We start from the raw sequence: 12114 nt of genomic DNA, 5'->3' as shown, positions 1-12114 counted from the left end.
TATATATATATATATATATATATATATATATATATATATATATATATGGGGTGCTAGGGATCGAACCCAGGGCCTTACAAGTGCTTGGCAAGCATTCCACCACCGAGTTACACCCCAACCCGATTATTGGCTCTTTGCTTCCTTCAATCTTCTTTCCGCATCAGTGGTCCATGCCCGTCTCCATCTCGAGATCCTCTTGCCTCCACCTTCAGAGTGCTAAGATCACAGGGTTGTGCCACCATGCCTGACTTTGTTATGATTTTATCTAGATTCCAGATGTCCTTCACATCTTTTCTACCAGTGCAGTCCAGATGGGAACACCGCAGCACCGGAGGTAACTTCCTCTTCTTGGTCAGCCTGTAGTGTTAAATTGAACAGTAGCAAATTGACTTAGAAAGAAAACAACACGGTTGAATATTAACAGATTTTCTGTCCTTCAACAGGCTCTATGCCTGGTTCAGCAGGTATTCTTGTTTGCTGCTTTTGGTTTATTTGAGTATTTGTGTAGTTCAGCTACAGCTACACATGAGAATCACCCCAGAAAGTTGTTTTTATTATTATTTATTATGAATTATCATTGGTGCAGAATTGGAATTTAGAGCCTCTTTCATGGTAGGCAAGGAACTATATTCCTGAGCCATGCCCTCACCCATGTTATATTTTGAAAAGTTCCCCAGGGATGCAGCCCAGCAGTAGAAAACTTGCCAAACATGTACAAGACCTTGAGTTTCTATCCAGAGTCCTACGGATTAAGATAGAATCTCATGGAACCTGGCTCATGTCCAGTTTGTGTGGTGCTGGGCATAGAACCCAGGACTCTGTGCATGCTAGGTGAGTACTCTCCCAACTAACTGAGCTTAGGTACCTACCCACCCTCTTTTTTGAAAGAGGGTCTCCTGTAGCCCAGGCTGGCCTCAAACTTTGTATGTAGTCAGAGATGGCCTTGAACTCCTGATTTTTCCTAGTCTCTCCCAAGTGCCAGAATTATGGGTGTGTCCCACACAACTGTGAATCTTTCTGAATAGCCTGAGTGATACACATTAGTTACCAGTAGTCTTCATGTATGGACAGGAAGCCAGGATCCTCATCTCGAAAAGTCACCAGCCATTGGTGCCATATTTTAAAAAGTATTTGTGGATAGAAACACATGTGTTTGGTACATGTATGTGCTGTGTGCATATGTGTGTGTACAGCTGCTGGTGCAGAGGCTAGAGGAAGCCATCGCCTTCTGCCTTCTTAAGACAGGGTCTCTCCCCGAATCTGAAACTTAACATTTCAGCTAGGCTAACTGGCCAGTGAGCTCCCAAAATCTGCCTGTCTCTATCCCCCCGACATTGCTGGGGTCACAGGCATGCATGGCTGTGCCCAGCTCTTTCCGCACAGGTGCCGAGGAGTCAAACTCAGGTCCTGGTGCTTGCCAGCTGGGCCATCTCCACGTGCCTGCTTGTGCAAGAGCTGGAGGCAGAGCCTGGCCTTGGACATGCTAGACAAGTGTCCTGGCCCTGAGCTGCAGTCCCAAGCTTCACTGCTTTCATTGTTTCGTTTTTTTTTTCACTACAAGTCCCTAGGTGTGGTGGCACACACCTTTCCTCCTAGCACTGAGTTTCCAGGCCAGCCAAGGCTACAGAGAGACCCTGTTTAAAAAAGAAAATTCTCTTAGGGCTGGAGAGATGGCTCAGTGGTCAAGAGGCCTTAGTGCTCTATCAGAAGAGCAGGGTTCAGATCCCAGCAACTATGTGAGGGGCTCACAAAAGCCAGTGAACTCCAGCTCCAAGGGATCCGATGTCCCTTTCTGGCCTCCGTGAGCACCTGTGTACACACACACAGACATAGACTCACATGCACACATATACACAGAGACACACTCACACAGACACACCCATACACACACACACACTCACATGCACCCATCCCTGTGAGGGACAGGCATGGGAGGAACTATATAATTCTCAAACAGCTCTAATGTCTGTCTCTGCTGGGGTCATTCCAGCTGGGCCTGCATGGTTCAATCCCCTCCTCTGTAATCTTCTAAAGGCCTTCAAACCTTCTGGCCTTAACCCTGTTTTCTCCGTTAAACTTCAAGGGGTGGAGGGGGACTCTCTAGCCCACAGTAGTCCTGCCTGCCTATGAATTTCTTAACATCAAATTTCTAATGTTTTTAATTATCATATGTTATACATAATGGATTCCGTTGTTAGTCCTGTATATAATGTACCTTGATCATATTCACTCTCATTACCTTTTCTTGTTCTCCTTTCCTAGGGACCCCTTTCTTCTTCCCAACCAACGTGTATGATCCAACGTGTTTCATTAGGAGCATGAGCCTGGGCGCCTTCCCCTGGCTACATCCTTGAAGGAAATCTCTCCTCTGGGAGCCGTCACTAGTTACTAATAACTCAGGGAGGGAGAGGTGGCACCTCATGAATTCCCCCTCCCCCCTAAGATAACGTCTAACTTTGGTTCATTGTCTTTCTCCCATATTTCTTTTCTTTTCTGTGTGAAGGAGAGAACCCAAGGCCCTGAGCATGCAAATAACCCCCACTGAGCTGTGCTCTGAAGTCCTGGTTTGGTTCTTTTACATACTGGCAACCCATCTCATCCCCGGACCTTGTTCTGACCCCACATTTCATTTTTGCTTTCTCCATTCATAATGGAATTTGCGGGCCAGATGCAGCAGTCTATGTCTATAATTTCAGCACTTCAAGACCAGTCTTGGCTACATGAGACTCCACCTTTAGAAGAAAGATTTAGTATTCTTGTGCCTTGGGCATGTAATACATTTCTGTATTCTCCTTCTTGTTAAAAAAAGGAAAAGAAGCCAGGGGTGGTGGCACACACCTTTAATCCCATTGCTCAGGGAGACAGAGGCAGGCAGAGATGGCTGTGAGTTTGAGGCCAGCCTGGTCTACAAAGTGAATCCAGGACAGCCAAGGCTATACAGAGAAACCCTGTCTTGAGAAGAAGAAAAAAAAAAAAAAAAAGGAAAGAATAGAAGAGAAAGAAATGAAAGAAAGAAAGAAGAGGGGGCCTGGAGAGAGATGTTTCAGTGGTTAAGAGCACTAGCTGCTCTCCCAGGGGGCTCAGGTTCAATTCCCAGCATCCACACAGCTGCTCTCAACTGTCTGAAAGGCTCGCTCCAGGCGATCCAATGGCTGTTTCTGGCTTCCTCGGCCATTAGGCATGCTTGTGGTGTACAGACATACATACAGGCAAAACACCCATAACACATAATTAAAAAACCTAAAAAAGAAAAAAAAAATGCCAGCCAGCCATGATGGCATACATATGTAATCCTAGCACTCAAGAGGCTAAGGCAGGAGAATTGCCAATCAAGGCTAGCCTAGATTACATAGTGAGATCCTGCCTCAATAAAACAAAATACATGTAATAGTGACTCTGTCTTTCTCTCTCTCACACATGCACACTATGGGTGCTTTACAAGGTACAGTATGGTTTTGGTAGCTGTCCCTTCCCATCTGTTGAAGGCAGAAACTAAATTACACTTCTCAGTATCTCTAGGCCAAGCAAATGTTAAATTCATAGTACACCCTCGCCATTTTTAAATAATAAAGTGCTCTTCTACTGGCTATGTTTCCTGTGTGCACATCATGTAGCCAGCTACTTTCAGGAGGCAGTTGGGAGTATGGCTCCATGGCAGAACACTTGCAAAGTATTTGCAAGGCCATAGGTCCCAGCTCCACAAAAGAAAAAGGCGCAGGTAACCATAGCTGGAGAAAGCTGGAGAAGCAAATTAGATACCAGAAACAGGAATGGGAAGAAGTTGGGGTGTGAGGGTGGGGAGCACATGAACATGGGAAGTATCACGGCCTGAGAAGGGGTGAGCTTACATCTTGAAGTTTGGTGGGGGAAGAATATTGCCATAGATGTCGAGTGGAGGGGCCCTTAGTTCGCTTCTCAGCTTGAGTTTCTTCACCTCCTTCAGTTCTTTCACTGTTCTTGCAATCACCTGGTTCTTCCTGTTCTTGTCCACGAAGATTGGGGTAGCATTGATGAAGGTCAAGAAGCTGTGGCGGCCCAGCCTGGAGGGAGGAGGGATGGTAGTCTGTGCCGGAGGGAGGCTCTGGACATTGGTGTGAGTCAGACAGCGCCAGACATTGCTGTCATAGGGTTTGTCCGGCCTGCTGGGGAAGAGGGCAGGCAAACGTCCCACGTCGAGCCATGTGTGAAAGCCCCAGGAGTGCTGGGCTGCATCCTTCCGAGGAGAGATTACCTGGTGGTGCACCATAGACTTCATGTCTGTGCATGGTGGCTGCTTCTGGACCAGCTTGTGGAAGGCTTGCTGGGTGAAGCCTGTCAACTTGGCCTCTCTGGGGAGAAGGAATTCACGCTGAGTCCAGGTCTGGTGGGTTGGGAAGGGTTCTCTGGCATGGACCATCTAGGGAGACACGAAAGGGAGCCTAGAATGGCTGTGCCAGCAGAGGACCAGGATGCTGGAGAGGTATTCTGCTCTCCTTCCTAGGCACAAGCTGCCAGCCTTCTCCAATCCAGGACTCATCAGAACGTAGATGACCCCCCACAAGGAGGCATCTCTCCATTCCCACTCTATGAGAAGAGTGTGTGTGTGTGTGTGTGTGTGTGTGTGTGTGTGTGTGTAAGTCAGGAGACAACCTTCATCCATCTTGGGTTTTTTTTTGTTTTTGAGACAGGTCATCTCTCACTGGTCTGGGAATTATTGATCTGGCTACATGGACTGGCCATTAGCCATCAAAACTCAAGAATTCACCTCTCCCCACCCCAAAGGCCAACCCTCGGATTATAAGTATTACCATGAGAAATTTAAAAAAAACTTGTAAAAATACTTATTTTATATGTATGTTTTGCCAACAAATACGTGTACCATGCGTGTGCTTGGTGTTAAAGATGGTTGTGAGCTGCCATGTGGGTGTTGGGAATCTAACACAGGTCCTCTGTCAGAGCAGCAAATGTTCTAAACCACTGAACCATTTCTCTAGCCCCATGCAAAGTTTTTTTTCTTCTTCTTCCTTAATATGACTTGTCAGGAATGAACTCTGGCCCTCAGGCTTTACAAACTGAGATGTCTCCGTCCCTTTTCACATTGTCGGCTTGACAGGTTACTCACACAGGATGCTGCGTGCCTCTGGCATGTGTGAAACGGATTATCTAGATTAGGTCAACTGAGGTGGAAAGAGCCACATTGACTCTGGTACCACCATGCGATGGCAGGGGTCTTGAAGGGAATAAAAAGTCGAAAGCAAGTTGAGCATTAGCATTTATCTCTTTGCTTCTGGCCAACACTGTGCACAGCTGCCTCAAGCTCCCGCCATGATAGACTAGAGACCTGAACTGAGCCAAAACAATCTTTGCTTTGTCAGGTACTTTGTTTCAACAAGACAATTGCCACAACCCAGAAGTTACTGCACTATCCTCCAAGTCATTTCCATACTTACCAAATCACATTCCTTTTTCATTGATATTTTTGTTTTGAGCTCCCATTTTCTCTCAATTTTCACTCTTTAAAACTTAAATATAAAAGCTGGGGGTGGTGACACACACTTTTGATCCCGCCAGAGGCAGAGGCAGAGGCAGAGGCAGAGGCAGGTGGATCTCAGGGTTTGAGGCCAGCCTGGTCTACAAAATGAGTTCCAGGACAGGCAGGGCTGCACAGAGAAACCTTGTCTTGGGGGGGGGGGGTGAGATATATAGATACACATACATATATATAATTTATCTTTTTTAAAAAGCTCGGTGTCTGCATGTCTTGCCTATGTATATATCTGTGTGCAACAAATAAGCCCAGTGCCAAAGGAGGCCAGGAAAAGGCATCAAATCCCCTGGAACTGGAGTTAAGAGATGGTTATGAGCCACCATGTAGGTAGTTGCTGGGGACTAGGTCCCCTAGAAGAGCAACCAGTGCTCTTAAACTCTGAACATCTCTTTAGCCCCAACTTGCTTAAAATTTTTATTTAGTGTGTATTTGTGGGTGTTATGGGGTGATTGTGGAAGTCAGAACTTACAGATGTCACTTCTCTCCTTCACCATGCGCTCTAGGGAACTGAACTCGGGTTCAGGTTTCAGGGGCAAACGCCCTTGAGTCACCCCACTGGCCCCAACTTTCAGTCTTCACACTCACCTCCATTCTGATGTCCTCATATGTATCCCTGTAGATGCATCAGACCTAGGGGATGACTCATGCCAGCCATTCTAGAAGCCTACCTTCCCTTGTTCATGGTCCTGGAGACATCCTAGGAAGTCTCCCAAAACAAGGGCCAGGTGGCTTTCTATCCCAGAGTACACTTCTTACCTGTTCTGTCATCGGCACTTTCCCCTCATTTCTCATTAGGTCAGTTGATCTAGAAAGCTATCTAGAATGTTCTTTCCCTACCTTCTCTGTGCTCTGTTCCCTACACCCCCACGAACAAACATCCCTCTGCTATCGTCCCTCAAAGGCTCCTGTAAAGAAATCCTGAGTTCCATTCCCAGCATCCACATGGTGGCTCATAACCATCTATAGTAGGATCTGGTGCCCCCTTCTGGCGTGCAGGAGTGCATGCAGTCATAACACTGTATACATAATAAACCAAAAAAAAAAAAAAAAAAAAAGAGGAGGCTCATGTAAAAGGCTGGGTTCCAGTCTGAGGACTGACTGATTCTACTGAGGCAGTAGAAGATAGGTTGAGAGCCTAATAGAAGTTAGACTACTGGGGGCTTTTAAGGGGAACTGTGGGACCCAGGGCTCTTCCTGCCTCTTTGCTTTTGGGTACCCATGAGGTGAACAGCTCCTTTGCCATGCTCTTCCCCACCTGTTGCCTCACAGGTCCAGAGCAACAAGGCCAAATGGCCACACGCTGAGAAGCCTCTACCATGAGACCCAGTGAACCTTTCCTCTTTTGAGTTAGCACCAGTATTTCGTCTCAGCAGTAGAAAACCAACAAGCACAATTGGCAACGATGTCCCTATGTCAGATGTAGAAAGACCCTGCTACACTGAGGAACCTACACAAGGTCTCATGAGTGGGAGAGCTCAGATTTGAGCTGTGTTCAAACTCAGTACCCTTAGCTATGTGAACCATGGCCAAGGGCTTGCTTATCATCTGACCAGCACAGAAATGTCTTTTTAAAGTGTTCCTTCCTCTCACCCGCTGTAGGCCTTTCCTCCAAAACCCTACTAGTTTCTTTAGCATCATCCCCTTACTCATATTTCTCTAAAATTAAAAACAAAACACCTACAGTATGTGCACATACATGCACATCATAGCATGCATGCAAGAGTCTGAGGGCAGCTTGTAGGAACTGTTCTTCTGCCATGTGGATTCTTGAGCTGGCGCTGAGGCAGTCAGGCACAGCAAGTGTCCTTACCACCTCAGCTATCCTGCTGGCTTGCTTGTATGTTTAGTCTTTTTTTCCTTCCTTCCTTGTGATTTTGTGAGACACAAGCTCGTTTGTAACCTGGGTGGACCAGGCTGATGAATGCTAAAATCACTGTACTAATTTCCTAAGTCTTTCCTACAAGAGTAGCCCTAGAGGGAAGTTCTGAGAGCTGACGAGGCCTGTCTCGTCTCTCCCAGGCGTGACTATGCGTGCTAGTAACTCCAGTTAGCAGATAGAGGCAGATCTCTGTAGGTTCCACAGTAACCTGGTCTAGGTATGCACTTCAACCAGGGATACACAGGGAGGTTCTGCCTCAAAAATAAAGTCAAACAAAATTAGAACTGGGCATGACGGCACAGATCTATAATACCAGCCCCTGGGGAGGTTAAGGCAGGGCTACTGCAGGCTAATCGTATCAGGTTAGCCAGGACTACATAGTAAGACTGCCTCAACTAAACAAAAACAAGCACCCTAAAACCTGAAGATGCAAGATCATAGATGCTGAAAAATGTTACTTTTTCCTGGACAAAGGCATGGTTTCGCAAGTGGAAAACGCCTTTTTGATTAGCCTCGGCTAATTTCACAGACATCCTAACAATATTGCATGCATTAACTCACCTTCAGGCTGTGTATAAGGTACATATAAAACATAAAGGAATTTCACGTAAAGTTTTGGGTCCTTTCCCAAGATAATTCACGACATGCACACAAATACTCCGAAACCCAAAAAAGAAATCCCAAAGCTAAGCATTTTTGGTCCCAAGCCCTTTAGAGAAGGCCTCTTCAACCTGCTAGGCAGGTTCCTCCTTTCTTTTCTGAGCTCCAAATTCAGGGTACCACAGGATGAAGGCAGAAGACAGCTCATGTACCAGATTGCTCAGTACAACCTGAAAGGCTGGCTGTGGAGTTGGGCCCCCACTGTACCTTCAGGAAAGGCTCTCTGACATGTGACACCTCACTCGTGTTGGGCTTTTGGAGGGATCTTTTCAAGCTGGTGGTCATTCTTCCTCTGAGCCACAGAGCCAGGAGGGGGAGGCTTTGGGGGAAAGCCCTCTTTGTTGCCATTATTAGCTGCTAGACTTGCTAGGGTTGCTATGGTGATGTTTACTTGGTGGTGGCGCTTGGGGGAGGCCCTGGCCTGTCCTGGGAGGCTCTGAAGTCCCTGATGCTTTTCTGGTGAGGTAGAGAGGGGGCAGTGCTCTCTCCGTTCTGGTTACAAAGCATGGAAACAGGAGCAGCTCCTGGGAGGGCCTTGCCTGGGAAGGCTCCAGAGGAGGAAGTAGGCTGCCTCCCAGGCTTGGGGCAGGGACAGAGGTGGTAATGAGACGTGTGCAATGGGCCCAGCTTTCTGGCTGGAATGTTGAATGGAATGGGAGGGAAATGGAGGACAACTGCTGTTGTTTCTGGTCCCATGGAACAATGTCAGCAGGAAAGAGGTGGGCAGTGCAATGGGGCAGGAGGGAAAAATTAACACTGTGGGAGACAGGATCTCTCGTAGCTAGACTGGCTGATCCTCCTGCCTCTACCTCTTAAAGGCTAAGACTATAGATATGAATCATCACATCAGACAAAACTGGCAATTTCAGAGTCAGAAAAGACTGTGGGAGGAAACATCTGTGAAAGGCCTATGCAGCAAGTACGGCCCTGCCCATCATCTCCAGGCTCCACCATCACCCCGCATTCAGTTCCTTCAGACCAGCAGTGCCACCTGTGTTTTATTCAGTAGGTAGTTACAGTAGTGTTCGTGTGCTAGCTTGTACGGGGGAGGGGGGAGAGAGAGGGGGGGACTTAGGGTGGCTCTTTGTATAGCACAGGTGTAGGCTAAGGAAGCCAGGGGTCCCTTCCTCCTCCTCAGGCTTCAGTCTGAGTTCTCAATGCTACACTCCCTGGCATGGTTAGGAACACTGTCAGAGAAACACCTAACGGAACTCATGCTTTGCTTCAGGCGCACCTGTCCCCCTACACCCAAATCCAATATGCTTTTACACCAGGATTTCTTCTTGCAGGACCACTGGCTTGGAAACATGGGGAGCTGCGAGGAAAGGGCAGTAAGCGGGATCCTGGCAAGCCAACCTGTATGCGCAGAAGCCTACAGCAGAACCCACAAGTGTGGAAGAAACTGCCCCGCAGGCCCTTCCCGCAAAGGCCGCAAGCAGAAGCTAAGTGCAACCCCTTGTGACCCTACCCAGCCTGGCAGTCTCTGGGTAATAATCTAAGGAGATAAGCTTACGCTTATAATTAGAGGACAATTTGGGGGACTTACACCATTTACGAGGACATTCTGCCAGGAGCAGTGGATCACTAATGGACACTTCCTGATCATCACTGCTTTCGGCACACCCACCATTCAGTTGCCAGCAGAGAGAGGAGGACTCAGACCTATTGCTTGCATAGGTCCCAGCAGTGGCTTAGATGTGACTATCATCTTGGCATAATTAGGTCAAGGGGCACAGCTCGGCCCTTGCCTGACAGCTTCCCTCAGACGGCTTGGGGTACACTGAGCCTGCACTATCCAGCCACACAAGTGCCAGGATAGCAGGCATTGAACAGCAAGGGCAAGGCCTTGCCTCTATCTCAACTCGGGGATGAAATGAGACCAGTTGATGTTGTCGGGGCCTAGAGGGTCGTCCTCCAGGCCGGGGAAACTGATGTCTAGAAGGATCTTGCTGAGGCTGTCATTCATTGTGTCCAGGACCAGGCCTTCTGTGAGAGAACGGTTGGCCGAGAGGCTGGGAGCCTGTGGCTCAGGGGAACCTGGCTTGGGGACCTCCAGATGTGGGGGCGGAGAGCTGCTGAACGGGTCAGAGGCGAGGTCAAAGGGTTCTGAGTTGAGGAGCTCCCTGGGCGAGTCAAAGAGGGGAACACTTTTCAGAGGTGTGGTATTCAGCTCCATCAGCCCCAGGGAGTCAGGCAGGGGACCAAAGGCGCCCTGGGGGGTTCGTACTGGGCTGAAATCTAAGCCCCCAACCTTGGCTGGGGATGTGAGCCTCCAGGACTCAGGGTCTCTGGAGAGCACAGACTTGCTAGGAGTGGAGGAGACGGGCAAGGTCTCCTTGATGGGGGTCTTGAAAGGTCCTCCTTCCTCGGGAGGGCAGCTGAGCTGGGGCGTAGGCTCTGAAGACTCTGCCAGGAGGAGGGGTTCCATGGCTGGTCGCAAGGTGCTGGGGTCCTCTGAGAAGAGCAGTTCAGGCTCATCCAGACAGGGAGGCCGGAGGTGCTGTTTCCTCCGAGACCGGCTCACCTCCCTCTTCTCTCTCCGCTTAGTCACCAGCATTTCTGAGACGCACCGGGTTGGGGACTTGAGCCCACAGTAGGACTTCTTGGGCTTCGGGGTAGGAGAGCAGGAGGAGTCTTCCCAGGAGTTGGATAGTTCCTCCTTCAGGGACGCACACGGAGAGGGCCACTCTTCCAAGGGCGGGCTCTCCACTTTGATAGGCCTCTCCTCCCCAGGCTGGATTTCTTCCTCCTTAATAGACTGAATTGGAAGCAGAGGCAGCAACCCTTCGCCGAGCAGGGGTTTCTCCTCCTTCATGGGTTCTGCAGCAGGAAGTGGGGCTATCCCTTCACTGGCTAGCAGCACCTTGGGCGCGATGCGTACTCGCTTGCTGTGACGGGCGAGTTCTGAGCTCATAAGTGAAGCCGCCAGAGGCAATGGCACCTTCACCGAGGGCTGCAGTACCAGGGACTGGTTCACTGGGAACTGGATGGGCACCAGGTATGAGCTGACCCTCGGGAGCAGTGGCTTCATCTTTCGACCTAGGAGGAAGCAGGAAAGTTCACAGGGAGATCAGTAGTAGCAGTAGGGTCTCCTGCTTCCCACTCCAGGAGCTCTGCTAGACTACGGGCTCAAATCCCTTCCTGAGTTAGAGGCATAACTCGAAGACAGGAGCCAGAACCAGGATTGGGCGGGTCTGAGGCCCACTCTCATACTCACGGGCGCCCATCGGGAGTTCAGTTTTGATGGTCATATTTCTACGGAGCTCAGGATTGGGTCGTTTCTGCTGCTGCTCGTGGGGAGAGAAAGAAAGCTGGACTAGTAAGATAAGGGGAGAAGCAGAACCCCACCAACCTGAGCGGATCCAATTGGCCTAACAACCCAGAAAGAAAAGCTGGTTTGAATGATGGATGCAGGTAGGTACGATCTATCAAGCCATGCTTAGGGGAAAGGTGGACAGCAACAGACAGGTGAGGGCGTGACGGTGCTACACCTTACCCACAGTCCTCACCACCCCCAGGGAAGTGCGGTAACTATCCAAGAGACAAAGAAAAGCCAGGCTGAGAGAATCGGCCGCTGCCGCTGCCACTGCCTGCCAGGCCCATGCCATGCACTTGTTCTTGCAATGGCGGGTCCTGCCGTGCCCACTTTGCTCTGCTCAGCACACCTTTATGGGGCTGTGTTTAGGGCTGGCAGCCACAGGGCCAAACACAGTCCCCTCCCCACATCACAGCTTCTCTGCCCACTAAAGCCATGCTGAGCAGTGAAGGGAGATAAGGCCAAGCCCCGAGCCAGAGGAAAAGAATCTTACTGATTCCAAGTGCTCGGGCGATTGTGGAGACCCTGGTTCCAGTGGCTGGTGGCGGCCAGGCATCGAGGGAGAGAAATGAGATGAAGTTACCACCAATGTGGTCAATCTACCCAGACTAGGAAGAAACCTATTTGATGGGTTCCAAGGGATACCATGGATAATGGTTCCTTCCAGAAGAACAGTACAGCAACAGCATCCTTATGAGCACTTAGAAGTTCCCAAAACAACTTTTTTTTTTT

The 12114-nt window shown here is 49.2% G+C and overlaps 2 protein-coding genes across 2 annotated transcripts in view; both read right to left on the bottom strand.

Annotated features, from left to right (window-relative positions):
• Tex52 (testis expressed 52) overlaps positions 1–8351 on the bottom strand; it is a 9354-nt gene extending 1003 nt beyond the window's left edge. Inside the window, exons 1-2 of the mRNA XM_055609399.1 lie at positions 8274–8351; positions 3849–4396 (exon numbers count right to left, since the gene is read on the bottom strand). Of these exons, the coding sequence (XP_055465374.1) occupies positions 3849–4396; positions 8274–8351 (626 nt within the window). The remainder of the gene's footprint in view (positions 1–3848; positions 4397–8273) is intronic.
• A 687-nt stretch (positions 8352–9038) lies between these two features.
• Foxm1 (forkhead box M1) lies at positions 9039–11989 on the bottom strand. The gene is made up of 3 exons (XM_055609386.1): positions 11876–11989; positions 11284–11353; positions 9039–11105 (listed from the first exon to the last, which is right to left on the bottom strand). The coding sequence occupies exons 1-3, from the start codon at positions 11936–11938 to the stop codon at positions 9919–9921; spliced, it is 1320 nt and encodes a 439-aa protein (XP_055465361.1). The 5' UTR covers positions 11939–11989; the 3' UTR covers positions 9039–9918.
• Positions 11990–12114: the final 125 nt, after the last annotated feature.

The sequence above is a fragment of the Psammomys obesus genome, unplaced genomic scaffold, assembly GCF_907164565.1.
Source record: "Psammomys obesus unplaced genomic scaffold, mPsaObe1.curated_primary_1811, whole genome shotgun sequence".
Taxonomy (NCBI): domain Eukaryota; kingdom Metazoa; phylum Chordata; class Mammalia; order Rodentia; family Muridae; genus Psammomys; species Psammomys obesus.
The sequence above is the reverse complement of the archived record's forward strand: the minus strand, read 5'-3'. Positions and strand labels throughout refer to the sequence as shown.

Excerpts from the sequence above, each read along its gene's own strand:
- Foxm1 (XM_055609386.1), bottom strand. The coding sequence starts at position 11,938 with ATGCCTGGCCGCCACCAGCCACTGGAACCAGGGTCTCCACAATCGCCC. Across the intron at positions 11,354-11,875 it reads CGCCCGAGCACTTGGAATCA|CAGCAGAAACGACCCAATCC; the intron begins GTAAGATTCTTT and ends CCCCACGAGCAG. Across the intron at positions 11,106-11,283 it reads TGAACTCCCGATGGGCGCCC|GTCGAAAGATGAAGCCACTG; the intron begins GTGAGTATGAGA and ends GCTTCCTCCTAG.